Source organism: Lagenorhynchus albirostris, chromosome 15 (genome assembly GCF_949774975.1).
Source record: "Lagenorhynchus albirostris chromosome 15, mLagAlb1.1, whole genome shotgun sequence".
NCBI lineage: Eukaryota > Metazoa > Chordata > Mammalia > Artiodactyla > Delphinidae > Lagenorhynchus > Lagenorhynchus albirostris.
This window is the reverse complement of record NC_083109.1, coordinates 373,127-393,868: the sequence shown is the minus strand read 5'-3', so window position 1 is coordinate 393,868 and position 20,742 is coordinate 373,127. Positions and strand designations below refer to the sequence as shown.

Sequence of the window (20,742 nt, the reverse complement as noted above, 5' to 3'; positions counted from 1 at the left end):
CTGCCAACTGTGGGGGCTGTGCCCCGGGAACGCGACTCCGTCTGTCTGCCTGTAAAGTGGGCCGACAGCGTTATCGCCTTCAGCAGTTTCTCATGAGGCTGGATGAGGCAGGGCTGTCTTGTTCCCGGGCCCTCGGGGAGGAGGCCAGATGGTGGCAGCTGTGGCCCGGTGCAGAGCTTTCCGTCCAGGCTCCGCGTGCCCCATGGAGGGGCCAGTACCCCAGGTGTGGGGAGAATCTCTGCAAAGCTCTGTGGGCATCACGGACCCTGAGTCTGCTGCTGGCGGGAGCCCCGGCTGAGGAAGCCACCAAAACGTGGCGCAGACGTTAAGTGTAGGACTCGTCTACCCCCGGGGGTGCCTGAGCACTACCAGCCGCTTCTCCGATGCCACTGGCTGGTCCAGAGGGGCCCCGCCCTTGCTGGGGAAGGAGAGCCGTCGGTTTCACCAGCCACTTCTCCGATGCCACTGGCTGGTCCAGAGGCGCCCCCGCCCTCGCTTTCCCAAGGCCCTGCAGAGCCAGCCTATCGTGGTTGCAGGGTCTTCCTGGCACCCGGCTCCCATTTTCGGGTCACACCTAAGTTCTCGTAGTGCCTGGCGCCCTGGGGGCCTCACCACTGGCTCCTTCTTAATTCCGCCCGCCACCTTTTCCAGACTGAAGTCACTGCGTGGCTCTCCCAGGCCTCCTCCGCTCTTCTCTCAGCTGACTGGTACACAGGCCCCTCCGCAGACCGGTACAGACCCTGTGGCCTTTCTGTGCCGGGCTGGTCTTCCTCCCGCCATGGCTCCAGTGCTGTCAGGGCCGGTGTGTTCGCACCATCTCTTGTGCATTTAAAAATCTGAGCTCTTTCAGAGCTTCAGTAACAGTGGCTGAATGCTTGCAGCGTCCTTTCCTGCGTGTCTTTAACCCTTGCAGCAGCCCCTCCAGGGGCATCTCAGGTGACTTTCAGCAGATGACCTGGAGGGCCAAGGGCTGAGTCGGCCGCCCTGAGGCTGATTCTCAGAACCTCCTTCATGTCCCCTCCAGGCACCCCAGCTCCCTCCCCTCTGGGGAATTGTCAGTTATTCCACCACCAGAATTCTGCCTCGGCTGCCTGCCGCCCTAAGGATGCTCCTCTAGGGCTCCCGGCAAAGGCCTCAGAAACCTGCTCTCCTCATTCCCTCTGTTGACGCGGTCCGCAAGGGGACACGCGCTGTTTCTTCAAGGCTCCTAGTGCTTCGTCCCTGTGGCAATTCTTCCTGCACATCAGCCCCTAGGCACCCTGTAGTGGTGGACGTGAGGGAGGGCCTGCCTGGGTCTCTGTCCGCGCCGGGGTCTGAGGGATGGCTGGGCCAGGCCATGGCACGGGGCATTGAGATGAACAGCACAGAGTCCTTGCGTCCTGTCTTCATGATTCTCATCTCCGTCTCACGCCCCAGGCCCATGTGCTTTGTGAAGCAGCTTGAGGTCCCTCCGTATGGAAGCTACCGGCCCAGCGTGGCCTCCACCACACCCAGGGCCAACCTGGCCAAGGAGCTGGAGAAGTTCTCCAAGGTCACCTTCGACTACGCAAGTTTTGACGCTCAGGTTTTTGGCAAGCGCATGCTTGCCCCAAAGATTCAGACCAGCGAAACCTCACCGAAAGCCTTTAAATGTAAGTTGGGGAAGCTGCTCCCGGAGGTGTAGCGTCTGAGGGGCAGCGGAGGGGAGCCCTCAGCAGCAGCGTGTCGGTCCTCTCCACCCTGCGGCCCAAAACGCCCCAATCCCCCGTGGCGGCCTTCTCAGAGTCCGTGTCTCACCCACGTTGCTGCCCACACACTCACCATCAAACTGGATGTGCCTCCTCACTACACGTGAAACAAGCCCAAGTCCGTTATGCCGTGCGTGTCCACAGACTTAACGACGTCGCTGCCGTGGTTCACCCTACGAGCGTGCCCTCCCCTGGCTGTCCGTTCCCAGCCAGTTTATTCCAGCTCAAGGGCTGGGGGTCTGGGAGGGTCAGACAACCGCTGTGCTGAGCCTGGGTACCCGACAGATGCTTCCTGCGCGGGGACCATCTTGCTGGATACAATGTGACATTAGCAACAAACTTTCCGGGTGCTCGTGGCGCTAACAACATTCATTCCGCCAAACCTTCCGGAACAAGCCTTCCTGGCTTATTTTTTGGGGGGGAGGGGTCGCTTATTGCACTAATTTGTGAGTTGCAAGCCTGTTAGCCCTGGAAATACAAACAGAATGGAAAAGCGCCCCAGTGCACTTGAGATTGGAGCTGGCGGCCCCTGGTGGCTGTTGTCAGCCCCCAGAATTGGCAGTGATGAGTCTCCTACAGGTTAATGATACAATTGCCACCTGGAGTGCGAGTGTCTCTCCGGCGTGTTAGGACTGGGGGCTTCATGCCTTCTCGCAAGGCACCCACTTACGCTGGGGCGCTGGAAATTTGCTGGCGATATCCTGATTACTCAGAAATCATACCTGAGAGTGACCTTACGGTTACAGCACAGTTACTAGAAAAGATAACGTTTGATGCCCTCCTGTGTCGTGTTTATTTGAACTAATGTCATTCACCAAAGCCGTGGCTCTTGGCGGAAGGGGCGGGGCGACACCGAAATCAGCCTTTTGAGGCGTTGTGATAAACTTTTCCTACTTGAATGATATTCCAGACGCTCCTCCTACTTGCAGACTTTAGTCTCTAATGAGCATCACCGACAGACAACTTGCTTTGTTTGAAATATCGGGGGCGCTCGAACGTCTTTGGAGGCTTTGCCCTTTCTGCCCAAGTTAGGTCAAGAGAGAAACGGCCTTCTCAGTGCCCGACGGGGGGGGGGGGCTGCGGTGGGGCCAGGCTCCCAGCCATCCCGAAGTACCCCCCACCCCCACCCCATGTCTGCGTGGCCGCCTCCCGTTCAGGTTGTATATCAGCCTGCTCTTGTTCCCTTTTTGCAGCCAAACCTTTCCCAAAGGCCTCTCCCCCCAGGCCCAGCCCCTGCGCTTCGTCCTCTTCTACAGGCTTCGACTACGCCCATGACGCGGAGGCCGCACACATGGCCGCCACGGCCATCCTGAACCTCTCCACGCGCTGCTGGGAGATGCCCGAGAACCTCAGCACGAAGCCGCAGGACCTGCCCGGCAAGGTTGGTGTGTCCCCTGCCAGGAGCCCCTGCTGAGGCAGAGAAGGGGGTTGGGATTTGCAGTCAGGGGCACGTGCTGCCTGCGCGAAGGGGGCTCAGCAAACCCAGGGTCTACTAGGTGATTACCACTCTTTCCTCTTCTCCCTCCTGACCGTTGACCCTGCTGGGCAGAGACATTGGATGGGTCCCCTCCGAACTCCGTGCGCTGTGCCTAAGGGGGCCCAAGTGGCTGTGCACACGTGTGTTCCCATATCTCGCCGAGTCTAAGGGCCCTGCGCGTGTTTTTGGGCCCACACGAGCTGCCGTGTCAGGGGTCTGGTTTTCCAGCGCTGGAAGCCTCAAGGCAGTGGGCACTGTGGCCCACATCAGCCTCAGGACGCTGTCTTCCCGCGTAGGCTCTTCTCTTCCTGTTTGGGTCTGCTCTCCTTGGAGGGAGACGCTGTCTGGGCTTCCGGTGAGCTGAGTAAGGGACCAGAGGCACGCGTGGGAAGGGGGTGGGGTCTGACACAGGCGGCACCTTTGCAATGCAGGCCACGGACATCGCGGTGGATGAGAACGGAACCCTGGATTTGAGCATGCACAGACACCGCAGGCGGGAGAACGCTTTCCCCGGCGGCGGTGGCGGCCCCGGCGTGACCTCACCCGATGCCTCCCAGGGCCAGAGCATCACTGCCCCCAGCAGCTCCGTGACCTCGCCCCAGTCCAGCCATGCCTCCCGCCAGGACGAGTGGGACCGGCCCCTGGACTACACCAAGCCCAGCCGCCAGCGAGAGGAGGAACCCGAGGAGGTGGGTCCTGGGGTCCTGAGCCGGCAGAAGGTCGAGCAGGCGCTGGTGGTCAGTCTGCCTTACCCCAGGGCGGGTGTGAACGCGCTTTCGCTCCAGGCAGAGCCTCCGTGTGTCCTGCCCCTTTCACCCAGGGTCCTGCGCCCTTCGGGCAGCTAAGCCCACCTTCTTGGAGGGGTTTTCACCATTGGGCCAGTCTGTGGCCTTGTCCCCTCCGAGAGAGAGGTGGCCTTCTCGCCTCTGCAGAATCACCGTTCAGCACCAATGCGGTTCTCCGAGAGCACGGGGAGGAGAAGGGCTTTTGTTCAGACCCCACGGGGGATGATTCGGGAGTGGCTCCGAGTTCCTCGTTTCTGTGGGCCTCCCGCCAACCTGCTGTGTCCAGATCAGGGACACCCAGAGCTCTGGCAGCAGCCTCTTCTCACTGTCACCAGGACACTCCAGGCGCCTGGCTCCCTGGACGGAGGCAGGAGAAAACTCCTGGCCTCAGAAGCCCCTTGGGTGGCCAGCGGCCAGAGTCCCAGGACAGTACTGCCTGGTGAAGGGCCGCACACCAGGCTGCTGTGCTGGAGCTGTAGTCTGGGGGCAGTGGAACACCCCCTTCCCAGTTACTCCACCCAGCTGAGATGGGGGCTGATGCAGGGCTTCTCCCCAGAAGAGCCTCCCGAACAGCAGGGCCCTGCTCTGAGGGCTCAGACCAGGTGGCCTCTGCACCGTGTGGACAGGCCTGTGGGCGCCCCCCAGCCCTGCCCTCCTTGCCAGCCCCCACTCCCAGGAGGGCAAGGGGGGCAGGTCCCTGTGCAGGAGTACGGGGTGGAGAGGGTCCCACCCTCAGGGCCAGCTAGGGCCCCTCTCTCTGCAGGCTTCGCATGCAACCCCACTTTACAGAGGAGCCGACTGAGCCCCAGGCCTAGGTCTTCTGCCTCAGTCACGTGTCTGCAACTCAATGTCTGGCCTCAGAAGAGGGACACCTCTTCAGAGGGAGCCCCCAGGGGAGGGAGGCTGGCTGAGGGTGCCCACCCGGGGCCGGCAGGAGGGCCTCTCCCTGGCTGGTGGGCCCCGCCTTCCTGTTCCTGTTCTGGGCCACCAGCGTAGCGTCCCCACGTCTGCTGTCACCCTATCCAGTTCTGCCCCCCGGCCCCTCCTTCGGCTCCTTCCCTTTCCCTGCCCCTTTCTTTGACCCCCAGCTCAGGCTGGCCTCTCTGGCCACGCTGCCCCTGCCCCCTCCACGTGCCCTCTGAGCATCCTTCTCCCCTCCCGGGACTGTCATGCCCTCTGTGGATGACCCTGGTCTCAGTGGTCCCTGGCCACAGAGGCCTGCCGCTCTGCCCCATGGTCGACAGTCCACTCTCCAGCAGGAAGCCTCAGCTGACCCCCAGGCCCTTCCTCTCCTCCCCTGTGTCCTGGGCACAGGTGCCCACGTCCTATTGGGTGACCCCCCAGAAACACCTCCTGCATCAGGCCTTCCCAGTCCCTCTACCATGGCCCTGGATTCCCTGCTCAGACTCTCCTTCCAGCTCTGTCCGAGGCTCCTTGACCATCCTCGTAGGGCTACTGCCCCACTCTTCAGCCTTGCCTCACCCAGCTCTGGCAGCAGCCCCGCCTCAGGTCCCCCAGCACCCCAACACCGCTGGCCCCGTGTCCAGGGGCCTCTGGGACGCTCCCTGCTCTGCAGCAGCCTCTACCCCTATGCTTCTGGGAGGCCCCCGCTTCTCCTGCAGACTGGGCTTGAGTTGAGGGGCTTCGTCCACCCAGCTGCGCCTTGTTCAGTAACAGTACCAGTGGCGACAGTGACCTCGGCGTGACATGGTGCCGAGGGCCCTTCCTCCTTCCATCCCCAGCCGTCCTGGGAGGGGCAGCTATTCTTTCCAGTTGAAAAGTGTGGCGCCCAGGAGGTCGGACAGCGTGCCTGGGACGCACAGCAAGTACCAGTCCTGAGATCTGAATCGTGATCCCCCGCGGGGGTAGTGGTCTGCTGCAGCCTGACCTGGAGGGCACTGACCTTCCTGACTCTCGTGGACTCCTTCCCTGCGCCCAGACGCAGGGACTGTCCCTGTCCACCCCCTGCACCACAGCACCCTGCCCGTGGGTGGCGACTCAGCACGTGCGGGCCCCGCTTTTGAGGCCAGAGTGCTTGTTCGGTGCCGGCTGCGGCCAGGTCGCCGGCTGGGGCTCGGTGGGGCCAGATGGTCCCGAGGTCGCGTACTCTGTGCGTCGTGCCGTCTCAGCCTCATAGCATTTCAACAAACACGTCCTTAGTGCCACTGCCTACTGAGCGCATCCCCAGCCCCAGAGGAGCCGCCCTCGGCGTACACTCGGGCGTGTAGATTGCAGCCCAGGACGGGTAGTGGGAGGTGACCCACCTGCCTGAGTCCGCGGAGGGCGTCAGGAGCCGTGGTGCTGGGCAGCGCCCGCGTCTCCTCGTTCCCGGGCAGCTCAGGAGCAGTGGCTGAGGTGAGGCAGCACCCCAGCCCCTCGGGGCACCGTTTCCTGTGTCTTCCTCCTGCTTCCAGAAGACAGGAGACTCCGGAAGATGCCTCTGAAAGGCCCCTCTCCCTCAGCCCCCGGGCCGGGCGCCCGGCCCCCCGCCAGCCGGTTAAAACCTCTCCCTGCTGGTCTTTTGCAGTCAGAGCCAGCAGCCCATTCTTTTGCTTCTTCTGAAGCAGATGACCAGGAAGCGTCGGAGGAGAATTTTGAGGAGAGGAAGTACCCCGGGGAGGTCACCCTGGCCAACTTTAAGCTGAAGTTTCTCTCCAAGGACATAAAGAAGGAGCTGCTCACGTAAGTCCCCACCTTGGGCGGCAGGACCCCTCAGGGCACCGCCACGGCCCTGAGAGGAGCTCGCCTTGGCGGGAGCGCCCCGTGCTGACCGTCCTGCTGGCCTGGCTGCCTTGGTGGGCAGAGGCTGGGCCTCCGCTACTAGGCCCCTCCTGGGCCAGGCAGTGGGGGAAGGCGTCCTCTCACCCCTGCACCACGCGGGCCTCTAACCCACTCCTTCAGGCTGATAAAGAGTGAGGGCAAAAGCCCCCGTCTGGCCCACAGAGCAGACAAGGGCCGAGGGGAGGGGACCGCCCCCGAGCGCCCGCTGCGCTCCTGGCCCTCGCGCCCAGGCCTGAGGTGCGCTCTGCCTTGGGCTCCATGACCTCAGCTCCGGCAGCCGAGTCAGTTTAACCAGGTGCCACTGGAGAGGGGGCGGCTACTGGTAGACGTGCGCTACCCCACGGCCTTCTGGCCGGCCCCCACTAAGAACCACCTTCCCTAGGGAGCGTGAGGGGCCTGGCCCCTGCCCCTCAGGTGATCCAGCCCCCACCGACGCTTAGAGTCTGTTCCTGGGGTTCCTCTTCCTGCCCCGAACCCCGCCAGCTTCCAGCTTCCTCCTGCCCTGTAGCTGGCTCGCCCCAGGATGGCTCTGGTCTTGTCCTCGGGGAAGGCCCTGCCACGTCAGGAAGGGGCTCCCTGCACACCCATCCCCCAGCACGCACACGTGTGCACGCACAGCACGTCTGCTTTGGAGGCACCCCGACTTTAAGCTGAGCTTCACGTGGGTTCCCTTTGCTCCTTGAGTTAAGTTGCGTGGGAGAAGCTTGTAGTCGGAGAGGCGAGGGCCCGGCCCTGCGGGCTGGTGGGGACGAGACGCTCCTTGGCTTTCGGGTGAGCCAGAGGCAGGTGGCAGCCGCCCTCTCCGAGCGGGCTCAGCCTGGGGGGCGGGCCTGGCGGGGGGGCCTCGCTCTCTGTTCTGACGCTCTGTTTCCTTTGTCCAGCTGTCCCACCCCCGGCTGTGACGGCAGCGGCCACATCACTGGGAACTATGCTTCCCACCGCAGGTTCGTCCCCCACTCGGGTCCGGCCCGGCCTGGGTGCTGCGTGGTGGGTCTTCCTCCTCTGCGCCTCTGCTCCCCCTCTCGGCTCACCCCGATATCCCATCTCTTCTCTTTCAGCCTCTCTGGTTGCCCTCTTGCTGACAAGAGCCTCAGAAACCTCATGGCTGCCCATTCTGCTGACCTCAAGTATGTCTGCCCTCCCGGCCTCCCGCCTCCTGGGCGGCTTCCTTGCTCTGCTCACTCCTTCCGTGAGGCTCCGGCCAGAAGCAGCCTTCTGCGGGCCTCTGGCACAGGCCGGCCCCGGCCCGAGGCCCGGGGCCGTGGGGCCGAGAGGCAGGGCCACGGAGGGGCTGATTCTGCTTGGCTGTCGCCGCTGCTGCCTGTATCTCCCTGCTCTGAGCGCCGCTGTCTGCCTGCCCCCTTGCGCCCAGGGCCGCTACGGGCTCCCGCGCTCCCCTCTGAGGGCCGAGGGCCGGGAGGGCCAAGCAGGGGTAGGGCCTGGCTGCGGCTCGTGGTGGCCCGGCCCGTTCTCTCCCTCTCCCGAGGAGCCCTGCCGGGCTGTCTGGCCTGCCTTCCTCCTGCCGTGGAGATTTGGGAGGAGTCCCGAGTTGGCCTTGGCTCGTAAGTCTCTCCGTGACTCGGGGCTACAGGCCGCGCAGCTCTTGCTAAGTGAGCTGGATGCTGGTGACAGCAGCGGAAACTCCGTGCGCTTCCCTCCTCATGCAGCCCCTTCCAGCTGCTTCCGTCTTGGCCCCTCGTGCCCTCGCCCCCACGCCCCTCCTCCGTGCTCACCCCTTCTTTGGCTGTGCCCTGTCTCTGCTCCCCCTGCCCCTGACGTCTGGGCAGGGCCGCCCTGTGGCACCAGCCACTCTCCTTGGTGGTCTCGTTCAAGCAAGGAGCAAGGACCCAGAGGTTTCCGGCTCTCAGCGTCCTTGCGGGGCTGGACCCGGGGCTGTGATTGCCTTTGGTTTCATGCCTTGAGCTGAGCTAAGCCCTAAGCCACAAGGCGCTGGCTCTGGGCTTCCAGGCTGAGCCGAGGTTGTGGAAGGAGGGCCCCCTCTTGGCCCCTCAGGTCGCCCCCTCTTCAGGGGGTTCCTACCGCCCTGGGCCTCTGTGCTGGGGGTCTGAATTCAGGCCGGGTTTCCCCGGCCCATCCCCGGCTGAGGCCAGAGAGGAACTGGGGCTCTGGTGCCTCTAAGGTGAGGAACCACGGTTGCCGCAGGCTTCTGGCGACCTGAGCTGACTCGGAAACGGGGCAGGAAGCTCCAGCTCTCTCAGCGGGTCCGGTCCTGCCGGCCTCATTTCTGTGGCTCCGGGGAGCCTGTCTGGTCCTAGCAGCCAGGAGAAGCGTGGCGTTGCCTCTTTGACCCGTGGGGCCTTCCGTTCCCTCAGGCAAGGCTGGGCAGGGGTCACGGCCAGAAGCGTCTTTCTGGGAACTATCGGCTTTGACACCTGCATGTTCTGAGGCTCAGCTCATCATGGCAGCCTCACACATGCGCTCACTCACCCCGTGTCCAGCCCCAGAAAGGCAGTGAGGCCCTCAGTCCTGTAGGTTCGACGCACTCTTCCCCACCGTCCTCTTCCCGCTTTCCTTCCTCTCTTCTTTTACCATCTTTCTCGTGGTCCTTTCTCCTATTATCTTTTCCAATTCGACTTGCTTTTCTAAGTGATCAGTTTTCATGGTTTTCCATTTTGAAGGCCTGCCTGGGTGGTGGTGGAATTCTAGAAGTGACCACACACCCTCAGTAGCCCTCTTCCTGCAGAGCCGTTAGTCAGGGCTCCTGGAAGGAACACGCAGACTCGGTCTGGGTCCAGAAATGTGGCCGACAGGGAGGGTCAGTGCCCTTCTAAGACTGAGAGCCCGTGAAGAACTGTAACCCAAACTTGTCTGGAAGTTAGCGATGGAAAGTTTTCCTCGTGTGAAAACAAATCACTCCCTAACTCCCTCCGACGCGCTTCTCTCCCGCAGGGGTCCTTCCGTGGAGCGTGCTCCATGCTTCTCGCAGGCCGCAGTGTGGGTGTGGCCTGGCTCCCCCATGCGCCTCTCTCCTTCCCCCGCTCGGTGGGGGTTTGGCACCCTGATCAGCCTCGTGGCAGTACCAGCTGAAGGTGACCTGTCCACGGGGGGCAAAGGCACCTGTGCCTTGCAAATGAGTCTTTTTTGGTGGCCCCCCATCAACACCTGGCTTGCAGTGACAGTTGCAGACGACGTGTTTTCTGTGTTTTAATCAAGTCCCAAGGGCGTTTGTTCTTCCCATCCACGTGCCCAGTGTGGTCAGGAGCTGGGGCGCGGCTGCCTTGGGCCGCGCAGCCCACTTCAGGTGTGGGCGTTCACAGTGCAGCCATACAGCCTGCAAGGGCGTCATGGGGGAGCTCTGCACGGGGTGGGGGACAGCCCCCCGCCACCCCGCCCCGGCCCCGGGACAGGGCTGCGGGTGGGGTGACGTCTGCTGTGCACCAAGCGGCGTGGATTCTTCGTCTTGCCCAGACAACGCACTCAGAACAGAAGGTGGGAGGGTTCCTGGAGCTGGCCCTGGGGTTACCCAGGGCCATAAGAGTGGCCGACGCCACTGGCGCCCAGAGCACACACCTGCTTTTCCAGCCGTGTGACGTCGTCCTGTCTCGGCCAGGACTCTTGGGGAAAAGCCGTTACATCAGGCCAGCAAGGAGGGTGGGGCTGCCCCGCCTCTGGAGGGCCCCAACGTGCGTGTTCTCGCCGAGTCGCCTCCCCCAGACCTGAGACCCACTCACAGGCACCGCCAGAGGCTGCAACTCGCAGGGGTGTCACCCACAGACCAGAGCTGTGCTTATGGCCACAGAGGCCTGGGACTGCCGTGGACCCGCCGTCCTGGCCACTGCCTGCAGCGCCCAGCTTGTGTGTTCCGAAGCTGCGAAGGACCAGGAGGGAGCAGCAGTGTCCTTCCAGAGGGTGTCACAAGGCCCGGGCCTCAGCGCAGAGAGCCACGCGAGGGACACCCTGGTGCCCTCCGTGCGGCCCGGAGGGCCTTTCTGAGCAGCTGACGCCCCGGGACCGCGGGCCAGGCAGAGACGCAGAGTGTCAGAGCAGGAGGTCCCAGCAGCTGGGGTTCATTTGGAGAGGGTGACGCTTACCTGGACAGAGGTGGTGGGTGGTTTCCGTTAAAACACAAAAACCTCTTTGCCCCAGATGTGACGGGCGGGAGGTGTCCCAACCTCAGTGGGGTCTGAGTTACCCCAAAGCCCGACAGGAGGGAGATGGACCTGTTGGCCGGCTGCCAGGCCAGGGGGGCGCTGATGTGTGGCACTTGGGGCAGGGGTGAAGAGAGGGGCCAGGAGGGAGGCTCCTGGGCGTCTAGCGCCCCCGTGTCGCCGTGCCAGCCTGAGATGGGCGGGCGGTGTCGCCCGCTGACGGCTGCCGGAGCCTGGGCGCGAGGGAGCCCTCTGTTGATTGACGGGCCGCCCGTGTCCTGCCCCGCTGGCGCTCGGCCCTCTGTCCTTCTGGGTCCACGTTTGTGCTGAGGAATGGCCTTGGCTCCACAGTTCTCTCTCCGTGTGAGGATGGAGCCAGGAATGGCAGATAAGCACCCAGTGAGAGCCAGCCTCTCCCGATGCAAGCACCGAGGTCCTGCCGGGTCCACAGGACGAAACCACGCCCTCACGAGGGGCACGGCACAGGCGGCACATCCACCCCGGAGGCCTCCTGAGGACCCACCTGCAGGATCGGGTGCTTTCCCCACTGACGCCAGCAGGAACGGATTCATTTCTCTTCAGTGGACATTCAGGGAGAAAATAAGAAAACCCAAGCCGGTGTATCAGAGGGGAAGTCTTACCTTCTACGTGATACATTCACCAAGCACTTGGGGTCACCCAGCTGGGCTTCTGTGCTTTGTTCCTCCCCTCCCTCCCCTCGGCCGGTGCCAGCCATCCCTCGGAAGCCCGCGCCCGTGTGACCTCGGCGCTCACCACGTAGGACTCACGCCCCGACGTCGCCGCTCCTGGGGGTGGCACGTCTCAGGGGCTCAGTGCCGTCTGTCCGTGCTCACGACGGCGGCAGCCCTGGTGGGAATAGGCCGTCTTCCTCCAGCAAGCTCAAGGAGGATGAGCCGGCCCTAGGTGTGGCGTCTGCACCCTGAGCGCTTGTTTAAAGGCCCACATGTGTTCTGGAACCTTCTAGTCCAGCCTGGTCCTCTGCAGGAGGCTGAGTCAGGAGCCCATCATCCCGCAGTGGAAACGTGCTCTCCTCTCCGCCCCCCGGGCTTCTTGGGGAGCGTGGGTGGCCAGGCTCCGAGGCCCGGAGGTCGTGGCAGCAGGCCGGCCGGGACACACGTGGCCATCTGTGAGAGCTTAGTGGGTAGACGACTTGTAGGGGGCTGAGTACAGAGGCGTCTTCTGTGGCCAAGTGACTTCCGCGGCTCTGGTCCCAGCTCCGCTCTCCTCCGCAGGTGCCCCACACCCGGCTGCGACGGCTCCGGCCACATAACGGGGAACTACGCATCGCACCGGAGGTGAGCCTGCCGTGCCCTGGGTGCCAGGCCGGAGCGGGTGGGGACGGTTTCCTCCTCAGACGAAGTTCCAGGCTCCAAGTAAGACATTAACGTTGCTGCATCCAGAGACGGTTTCGTCCCTTTCGTGGGAACTGCCAGTGTTCCCAGAGCCTGACCAGGGCGCCCTCTGACCAGAGCTGGGGGCTCGCGGTGCCGCCTCCTGCATGTGGCCCCGCTGCCGGGGCCGCCGGGGCTGCTGTCACAGGGCTTAAGGGGAGGGGTGAGGCAGGGGGGTGTGAGGCTTTGCGGTCCTTGGACCACTGTGGCATTGTTTCCTCTTTCAACACCAGCTTGTCAGGCTGCCCTCGTGCCAAGAAAAGCGGAGCCAAGGCTACACCCGCAAAGGATGACAAGGAAGACCCTGAGCTGATGAAGTGAGTCCGGGTCCTGCCGGCCTCTTGGCTGCCGTGCAGACTTGGGGTTTTCCGGTATTTTTATAATTTTAGAAGCTCCTTCTAGATTCTGTTTGCATTAATATAGCTGTGACAACGCCCACTTTTACAGACGTGCTCGCACTGTGCACGGGGACACCTTGCAGGCGGGAGCCGTGTGCACACGCACCCGTGTGCGTGCGCGGGCTCCTGTCTGGGCTTCTCGGGTTTGCGGCGTTTGACGGGCCGGGAGAGGCAGAGTGCCCTGCTGCCCACGCACCTGGGCACCTGGGCGTGGACCCCAGGGCCTGGCAACCCCAGGCACTCACGGGCATTGCGGTCTGCACGGCTCCTGGCCTGCTGGGAAAGGTCAGGTGCAAAGAGTCGAGGACGAGAGGGTGGTTAGAAAGACAGCAAGTCTCTGAACCACGTGTGCGCGCTCCCACACCTCTGAAGGGAGCTGACGCGCAGTGAGGGAGCCTGGGAGGGTCACCTTGAACTGGGACCTCAACAGTCCTGTGGGGAGGAGAGAGGACATCCTGGGCCTTAAGTGATCGGAGTGCCTGAAACCCTCTACGGACCTTCTCACTGGGGGTGCCTGACATGTCATGAACCCTGACCCAGACCCCGGCTCGCCTGGTGGGGGCTGGTATCGCTGAAAACTGATCCTTCCGGGAGGGACCCCCCCGAGCTCCCCACTGGCAGGTGGGGGCAAGGCTGTGCCACAGGTGCAAACAGGGTGACCCGGCACCCAACTTGCCCAGGACTTTCAGAGCTGACGCCAGGTAGAGCAGGCAGCGGGTGCCCCCAGGCGGGTGAGGGCTGGAAGGGAAGGGCTCTGGCTGCCTGGTGGCTTGGCTGGGGCAGGGCGCGCAGTTGCACAGGAAGCAGGTCTGCCCTGACTGTCAGGAACAGCTAGACGCTCACCTCTGTGGAGGGGATCAACCTGGCCCGAGGTTCCGTTGCTCCTCCCGGGAGCTCACCCCAGCTGCTTGGCCACCCAAACAATCTGCTTGGCCACAGAGGAGGGGCCTAATTGACCAGCATTATGCCCTTCAAAGGGGACAGCCCCACCGGCTGTTTGCTGTAATAAGGCAGTGGCTTGTTTATTTAATTTATACAGTAAAACTGTAATGAATGCTAAATCAAAAATGCAAAATACATGGTTGTTGGTATTGTGAATGCTGCCTACTAAATGAGAGGGTGGATAAAGAATATTTTTTTCTTCCGAGAACCTAGGCATTTGCCTGTGATCGTACAGACGCATCGCTGTTACGGGTTTAGCAAGGATCCTGCTGGTAGGGATGATAAATGAATTGTGCTGCATTTGCAGACGATGAGAGTCAAGATCAGCGTTTTTCAGGTTAACGGGGGAAAAGCGGTTTTCCTTTCCCTGATGTGCTGTCAACTTTGCTTTAAAAACAAACAGCAAGACTCTGCAGCCAAGCGGAGAATGTGACTTGTAGAAACCGTTCACCATTTACAGGATGGATGGAGTTTCTAAGGGCTCCATGGCAAGGAGAGGGGGCCGCCCACTTAGCACCTCCGTTTTATAGGATCTCCTCCCTGGCCATAGACTAACCGTATTTGTAAGTGACGAGCATCTTAGACAAGGGCAGGTGGCCGCAGACACCTCAGTCGGTGCGCCAGGCCCTGCTGCGTGGCGTGCCTTGGTCGGCCGGCACTGGCGTGGCTGCGGAGGGACCCGCAGAGGAAGAGCTCCCTCCTGGGCGTCTCGTGTCTGCAGCGTTTGAGTCGGTCAGCACGTTGCAGTAAATCCCTTTGGCCACGACTGAGTAGCTCACCTAGACAGTCTGTGGAGGCGGTGGGGGGGATGACTTGGGAGACTGGGATTGACACATACGCGCTAATATGTGTAAAACAGATAACTAACGAGGACCTGCTCTATAGCACAGGGAGCTCCGCTTCGCTCGCTGTACAGTGGAAACTTAACACAACATTGTAAAACAGCTGTACCCCAATAAAAAAAGAAGAAGGAAAGCCTGCGGAGGTTCCAGCGTGGCGGGACGGGAGCTGCACATCCATTGCCCGTGGAGAGGCCTCGGCGGCCCCCGGCCGCCCTGGCACCTGACCAAAGAGATGCGCCTCTGACCGGGGGTCCCCTGGGTGTGCCACACGTCTTAACATGAGGTCACCTGACAGCTCTGAAGATTTGGACCCGGGGTGTGGAGGAAAGACTCGCAGAGTCACCGTTGACATATCTGAGCCACTCACCACGAGGGCAGTTGCTGGGAAACCCCAGCAGCCCCTCCTGAGAAGACAAGGGTTTCGCAAGGAGAGCGGGAGAGAAGCGCTTAGATTCAGCTGGTGACTCTCACTTGGCCTCTTGATCTTGTAACGTCAGGTACCTCAGGTACCTCAGACGGCCGGGCCCAGTGCCCAGTGGTCCCCCTGGGACCCCACAGTTGGGAGGTGTCCAGGCTTGGCGGTGGACATAGAAGGGAACCTCCCCAAGTCCCCTGCAGGGGCCCCTGGCAGTGACTCCGCTCTGGATCGGCGGCGAAGGTGACCTTGGGCCAGCTTGGTGGACAGCCCACGTTAGGGCCCACGTGGCTAGGATGAGTGAGAAAGGGGTGAGAGCTGAGAAGGGGACGTATGAGGATGGGCCCGGCTGAGGAGGGCGCCTGTGAGATGAGTCCGAGTGTGCGGGCCACGAGGCAGCACGCTGTCCCCCAGCCCTGCCACCTCCCGGGGGCTTCCTGCCTGTGGCGTGTCTGTACCCCAGCGAGCTCTCTGTGAACTGGGTCCTCTGTGCTTGCTGGGTCTGTGGCCTGTAGAAAGCGGTGACAAGCGGCCAGTGCTCAGGGCAAGCTCCCAGCAAGTGGCCTCCGGGCTGATGCAGAAATGATGCCAGACCTGAGGCCACCAAGAGCCAGCCCCAGGCCCCAGGGGTCACTGCTGCTGGGGGTCGGGGCAAGAAGGTGGCTGCTGACCCCCCAGCTGTGCAGGGGATGTGAGGCCAAGGCTAGCGGGGGGAGCACGAGCCCTGTGCTGGGGAGGGAGCACGAGCCCTGTGCTGAGGATGTGAGGCCAAGGCTGAGGAGGGAGCACGAGCCCTGTGCTGGGGGGGGAGCGCGAGCCCTGTGCTGGGGATGTGAGACCAAGGCTAGTGGGGGGAGCGCGAGCCCTGTGCTGGGGAGGGAGTATGAGCCCTGTGCTGCAGGGGGAGCGCGAGCCCTGTGCTGGGGAGGCCCCGGGCCTCCTGTGCTTCCTGTGCTTCTCTTGCTCCAAGGCCTGGAGTTCGTCCAGGAGACCCTGGCGTGTCTTAGGGTCTGGCCTGGGGGGGGGGGGCGGTCTCTGGGCTCCGGCACCTGGGGCTCACCTCTGACCTTTTTGTGCCCAGGTGCCCAGTTCCAGGCTGCGTGGGGCTTGGTCACATCAGCGGCAAATACGCCTCTCACAGAAGTGCGTCGGGCTGCCCTCTGGCCGCCCGAAGGCAGAAAGAGGGCTCCCTCAATGGCTCATCCTCCTCCTGGAAGCCCCTGAAGAACGAGGGGCCCACCTGCCCCACCCCGGGCTGCGACGGCTCTGGCCATGCCAACGGCAGCTTCCTCACCCACAGGAGGTGACTATCCCAGCCTCCCTGCCCCTGCATCACCCAGGAGGGCCCCAGCTGCGGGGCTGTGGGCAAGGCTCCCAGGGAGGGCCAGACCAGGGCTCAGGTGTAAATGGTAGTTTCTCGAGGAAAAAGCAAGACCCGAACTGGTAGCCCATTCATTCCACGAGCCATTACTGAAAGTCCATCAAGTATCAGTCTCTGGAGAACAAGAGGACACCAGCCCCCCTGCAAACCAGCACATAAGTTAAATACCTAGTTTGGTGAAGGATGGTACACACTGCGGGGAGATAGCAGCAGGAAGCGGCTAGGAGGTCCTTTCTGAAATGTTGGTGTGGTGCTTGCCCTGAGCCGTCCGAGGGACAAGACTTCAGGGCAGTGGCTTGAGCTGGGAATGGCCTGGGCTGCTGAGGACTGAGGGAGCCTGGGGGCTGGAGTTGGGAGCGAGGGCCACCGGGGATGAGCGATGACATTCCAGACAGGATCCCACCAGGCCGCCAGCTCTCGCTGTGACATGTGACCTCAGACTGGCCCGTGGTGCGTGAGCTTGCCCTGGCTTTTCACGTGTGACCTTTGCTTCCAGCTTGTCCGGCTGTCCCAGAGCGACCTTCGCTGGAAAGAAGGGAAAAGTCTCAGGGGATGAGGTTCTCGGCACGAAATTCAAGACGAGTGATGGTAAGGCTGCCATCCTGCAGCCCCTGCACGTGGTCTTTGCGGCCAGAGTGGGCGGGTGGCACTGGCGAGAAGTGGGTCGGGAAGCAAAGCCTCCCTGGAGCGAGTCGCGGTGGGGACAGAGCTCTTGAGCTGAGCCGCTGGCCCTCCTGACCTGGGCTCAGAGCCTCTGGCTGCCCTGTGCCCTCGCGAGGTCCTTACGGCTCTAACCTGGGGGCTGGTGAGCCCTGCTGGCCGCGCTGGAAGCCATAGTGTGGGCCTGTGAACTCACTCAGGCTCAATGAAGAGGGAAGCTGAGGAAATCAGCGCCATTGGAAAAACTTCCATTTTTATCTCAGCAATTAACACTTGCCCCAGAGGCGTCTATTTTCCCACCAAGACCCAGGGCCAGGAGGCAAACAGCTGACACACGTCTGCTAGTCCTGAAGGCCACCTTTCCCAGCCTGAGATGTGGGCCATGAGCCAGGGCTTCTGCTTGGGAAGGGGGTCCCTGGGTCCATCTAGACATCAGGCCTCGGCTGACCCCCACTTGCGAGAGCCACGACTGAGGTTTCTCTCTGGGGCAGTGCTGGACAGCGACGAGGAGATCAAGCAGCTGAACCAGGAGATTCGCGACCTGAACGAGTCCAACTCCGAGATGGAGGCCGCCATGGTGCAGCTGCAGTCCCAGGTGGGTGGTGCTGCCTGCCTGCCCCCGCCCCGCCCTCCAACCCAAGGATCTCCTTCCCGTCCTCGGCCTCCTCTTCTGGGGAGTGTGCGGGGAGCCCAGCGCCTTGTCCAGCTTCTGCTCAGCGCGTGCTCTGCTCGGCGGCGTCAGGAGTCCTGAGGTGCTGGTGGCTGTTGGTCCCGTTGGTTAGTAGGAGCAGAACCCCAGTGTGGGTCCTCAGAGCCCGGCTGGTGCTGGGTTCCAGCCCAGCGCTGCCACAAACCACCTCTGTGACCTTGTGAGGCTCTCATCTGATCCGTACCTGGATGTCCTCCCAGGTAGCGTGGAGATAATAAGAGAACCTACTGCGTTCATCTGTTGTAAGGTGAATGCATTTCTACGAGGAAAGCGGTGAGCACGGTGTCCGACCCAGAAAGAACTGCTGTGCTGAGGGACAGGGTTACACGTTACTTTAGGTGTCTGCATCCTACCTCTCTGATTTCCCCAAATCGAACATTTGCAACCAGAAAAAACCAAGAACAAAACCCTACAGAGAACGGTGATGGTCTGTTTTGAAAAGAAGACCATGCCCTTCCCTTGCTGAGTGGGGGCCGGAGCAGAGCTAGGGGCACAGAAGGGGAGGCCGCGCACAGCCACGTCCCCGAGGACAAGGAGGTGACCTGGCCCTGCGGAGCTGGAGGGCAGAGGGGGTGGATGGGAGCTGTGAGATGTTGGAGTCCACGTGACTTGTGCCGCCCCTCCTTCCCCTGGCAGACGGGCCTCTATGCTGACCTCCTGTTACCCAGGAACTGGTGTAAAAAGAGCATCAGCCCATGAGGATCTGGAGGGAGTTTTGTCCTGCTGTGCAGCGTCTTCTCCACGTTCACAGGCAGTGGAAGCAGAGAAGGGGTGCAGGGGCTGTCTCTGGGGACCGAGACACCCCACTGGGTGGCTGTCCCCCCCCATACCTCCCTGCTCCTTTCCTTCTCAAAGTCCAAGGGATCTCCCAGTGTCAACACCCTTGGGAAGCACCTCTGATTTCTCTTTACTTGCCAATGCCCACCTATTTATAGACAGAGTATTCACTATCGTCCTCTTGGAAGGACTTGGATCCCCTTTCCCGTCCAGGGAGTTTTGAGTTGTGTGCTCCGCAGGAGGGCTCAGGCAGAGAAGGCAGGCTCCGGACCTCTCCTCAAAACGTTTTTAAAGCCAAAGGCTTGTCACTAGGCGGTGAGAGAGTGATGCTTCCCAGCCGCAGGTCACAGAGCCGTAGCCTCCTGAACGGCGGCTCGCCATCCTGCCCCTGAGGGATGGCTTGGTGTGTCACACACACTGCATGAGGTTGCCTCTGCCTGAGGCTCCTTTGAGATGCAGCGAGGCTGGGGGCTGCCCTCCCAAGCATGTCTCCTCTGGGCCAGGCCCGGGGTTGGCTTCTCTCCCACCTTCCCCATGGGGTGGTGACCCTCTGCACAGGGTTCTGCTCGCCCTGAGACTCATGTGTGCCTGTGGCACCTAGAGCAGGCGAGACGCCCATGGCCATGAGCCCTGTCATCACCGTGCTCTGCTGCTCCATGTGGAACCCTTAGAGCCCCTGGGAGAACTTCCAGGCTCCCTCCTAGTGCCCTGCTGGGTCCAGAGAAGGAGAAGTGTTTGTGCCAGAAATCCCAGGATGCTCTCTGGCGTGCTGGTTCCGCCGTGAGTCGCAGAGAGCTGCAGCGGCCTGCTTTGCTTGCCTTCACAGCTTTACTTTTTTTTTTTTTTTTTTTTTTTTGCTGTACGCGGGTCCCACTGTTGTGGCCTCTCCCGCCGTGGAGCACAGGCTCCGGACGCGCAGGCTCAGCGGCCACGGCTCACGGGCCCAGCCGCTCCGCGGCATGCGGGATCCTCCCGGACCGGGGCACGAACCCGCGTCCACCAGCATCGGCAGGCGGGCTCTCAACCACTGCGCCACCAGGGAAGCCCACCTTCACAGCTTTAATAAGGCACTTGGTTGGTCTTTCTGGTGGGGGAAACCCAAAGGCAGGTGGACGTCCCACAAGGTGTGTACGGTGTCCCTACCAGAGAGGAAGAACAGAAAGCTGGTAGCAGCCGGAACTTGAGCCCAGGTGCCTCAGTCTGTGCTCCTCTCCACCCCGTGGGGCACATAAAGCCGTGGCACCCCCGCCCTGGCTCAGTCACTGCATCCCCTCCTCCACCCAGGGACCAGGGTGCTGCCAGCCCTCACTTGCGGCAGGGCCTCTGCCTCCTCACCCTCTCGCAAAGGGACGTGAGGCGTGGCCCAGCGGGCACGCCCCGTGCGCTCCCAGGGGGATGCGTCGGAAGGCAGCTCCCGTCTCTGTCTGGCGCAGATCTCGTCCATGGAGAGGAGCCTGAAGAGCATCGAGGAGGAGAACAGGCTCATCGAGGAGCAGAACGAAGCCCTGTTCCTGGAGCTGTCCGGCCTGAGCCAAGCCCTCATCCAAAGTCTTGCCAACATCCGCCTTCCGCACATGGTAGGTAGCGGCGGCCCCGTGGCAGCCACGTCCTCGGGCTCTCGGGAGGGCGGGCGCCCCTCTGCCTCTGGGGTCTCGCTGGAAGGGCCCTGAGCTGGGGGTTCTGCCTGGGCAGACAGCTGGCCATGGTGGCTGTAGCACCCTGAGCAGCCTGGGCCGTGGTTGTCTCAGTCCGAGTGCCGCCCGTGGTGGGTCCGTGGGCTTGTCTCTGGTGGCGTGGGCGTGTGGGTCCGAGATTTCCCACATCGATTTCCCTTGCTTCTGGAAACCCTGGGGCCCCCTGCACAGATGGGCCTCGCTAACCTGGTTCTGTTCTCTAGGAGCCAATATGCGAACAGAATTTTGATGCCTATGTAAGCACCCTCACCGACATGTACTCCAACCAGGAGTGCTACCAGAACCCCGAGAACAAGGACCTCCTCGAGAGCATCAAGCAGGCCGTGAGGGGCATCCAGGTCTAGTCCTCCTCGTGTGAGGAGCCCTCGTGCTGATCCGGGGCACCGGGGGTACCCCGACTTGCCTCCATCTTTTACCTCCCTTGCCCTGCCCTCCCAGTGGAGATTCCCAACTCACAGTGACTTCTAGTTGGCAGCCCAGGGCGGCCTCGGGGGGTTTACCCAGAGGGGTGCCTGGAAATCCGTGTCTCCCTCGATGCGATGCGCTCGCCGGGCCGGAGGCCTTGACCTCTCCACGCGAGTGCGGGGCGTGAAGTATTACAAAGTGATTTATTTTTGCTTCTGAAAGCTCGAA

The 20,742-nt window shown here is 62.3% G+C and overlaps 1 protein-coding gene across 1 annotated transcript in view; it reads left to right on the top strand.

The window, feature by feature from the left end:
- Nucleotides 1–20,453, top strand: part of MYT1 (myelin transcription factor 1) — a 34,936-nt gene extending 14,483 nt beyond the window's left edge. Inside the window, exons 9-21 of the mRNA XM_060122998.1 lie at nt 1,417–1,631; nt 2,984–3,108; nt 3,636–3,893; nt 6,517–6,671; nt 7,652–7,714; nt 7,829–7,897; nt 12,133–12,195; nt 12,525–12,608; nt 15,970–16,191; nt 16,766–16,857; nt 17,421–17,524; nt 19,849–19,992; nt 20,313–20,453. Of these exons, the coding sequence (XP_059978981.1) occupies nt 1,417–1,631; nt 2,984–3,108; nt 3,636–3,893; nt 6,517–6,671; nt 7,652–7,714; nt 7,829–7,897; nt 12,133–12,195; nt 12,525–12,608; nt 15,970–16,191; nt 16,766–16,857; nt 17,421–17,524; nt 19,849–19,992; nt 20,313–20,453 (1,735 nt within the window). The remainder of the gene's footprint in view (nt 1–1,416; nt 1,632–2,983; nt 3,109–3,635; nt 3,894–6,516; nt 6,672–7,651; nt 7,715–7,828; nt 7,898–12,132; nt 12,196–12,524; nt 12,609–15,969; nt 16,192–16,765; nt 16,858–17,420; nt 17,525–19,848; nt 19,993–20,312) is intronic.
- The last annotated feature ends 289 nt before the right edge of the window (nt 20,454–20,742 follow it).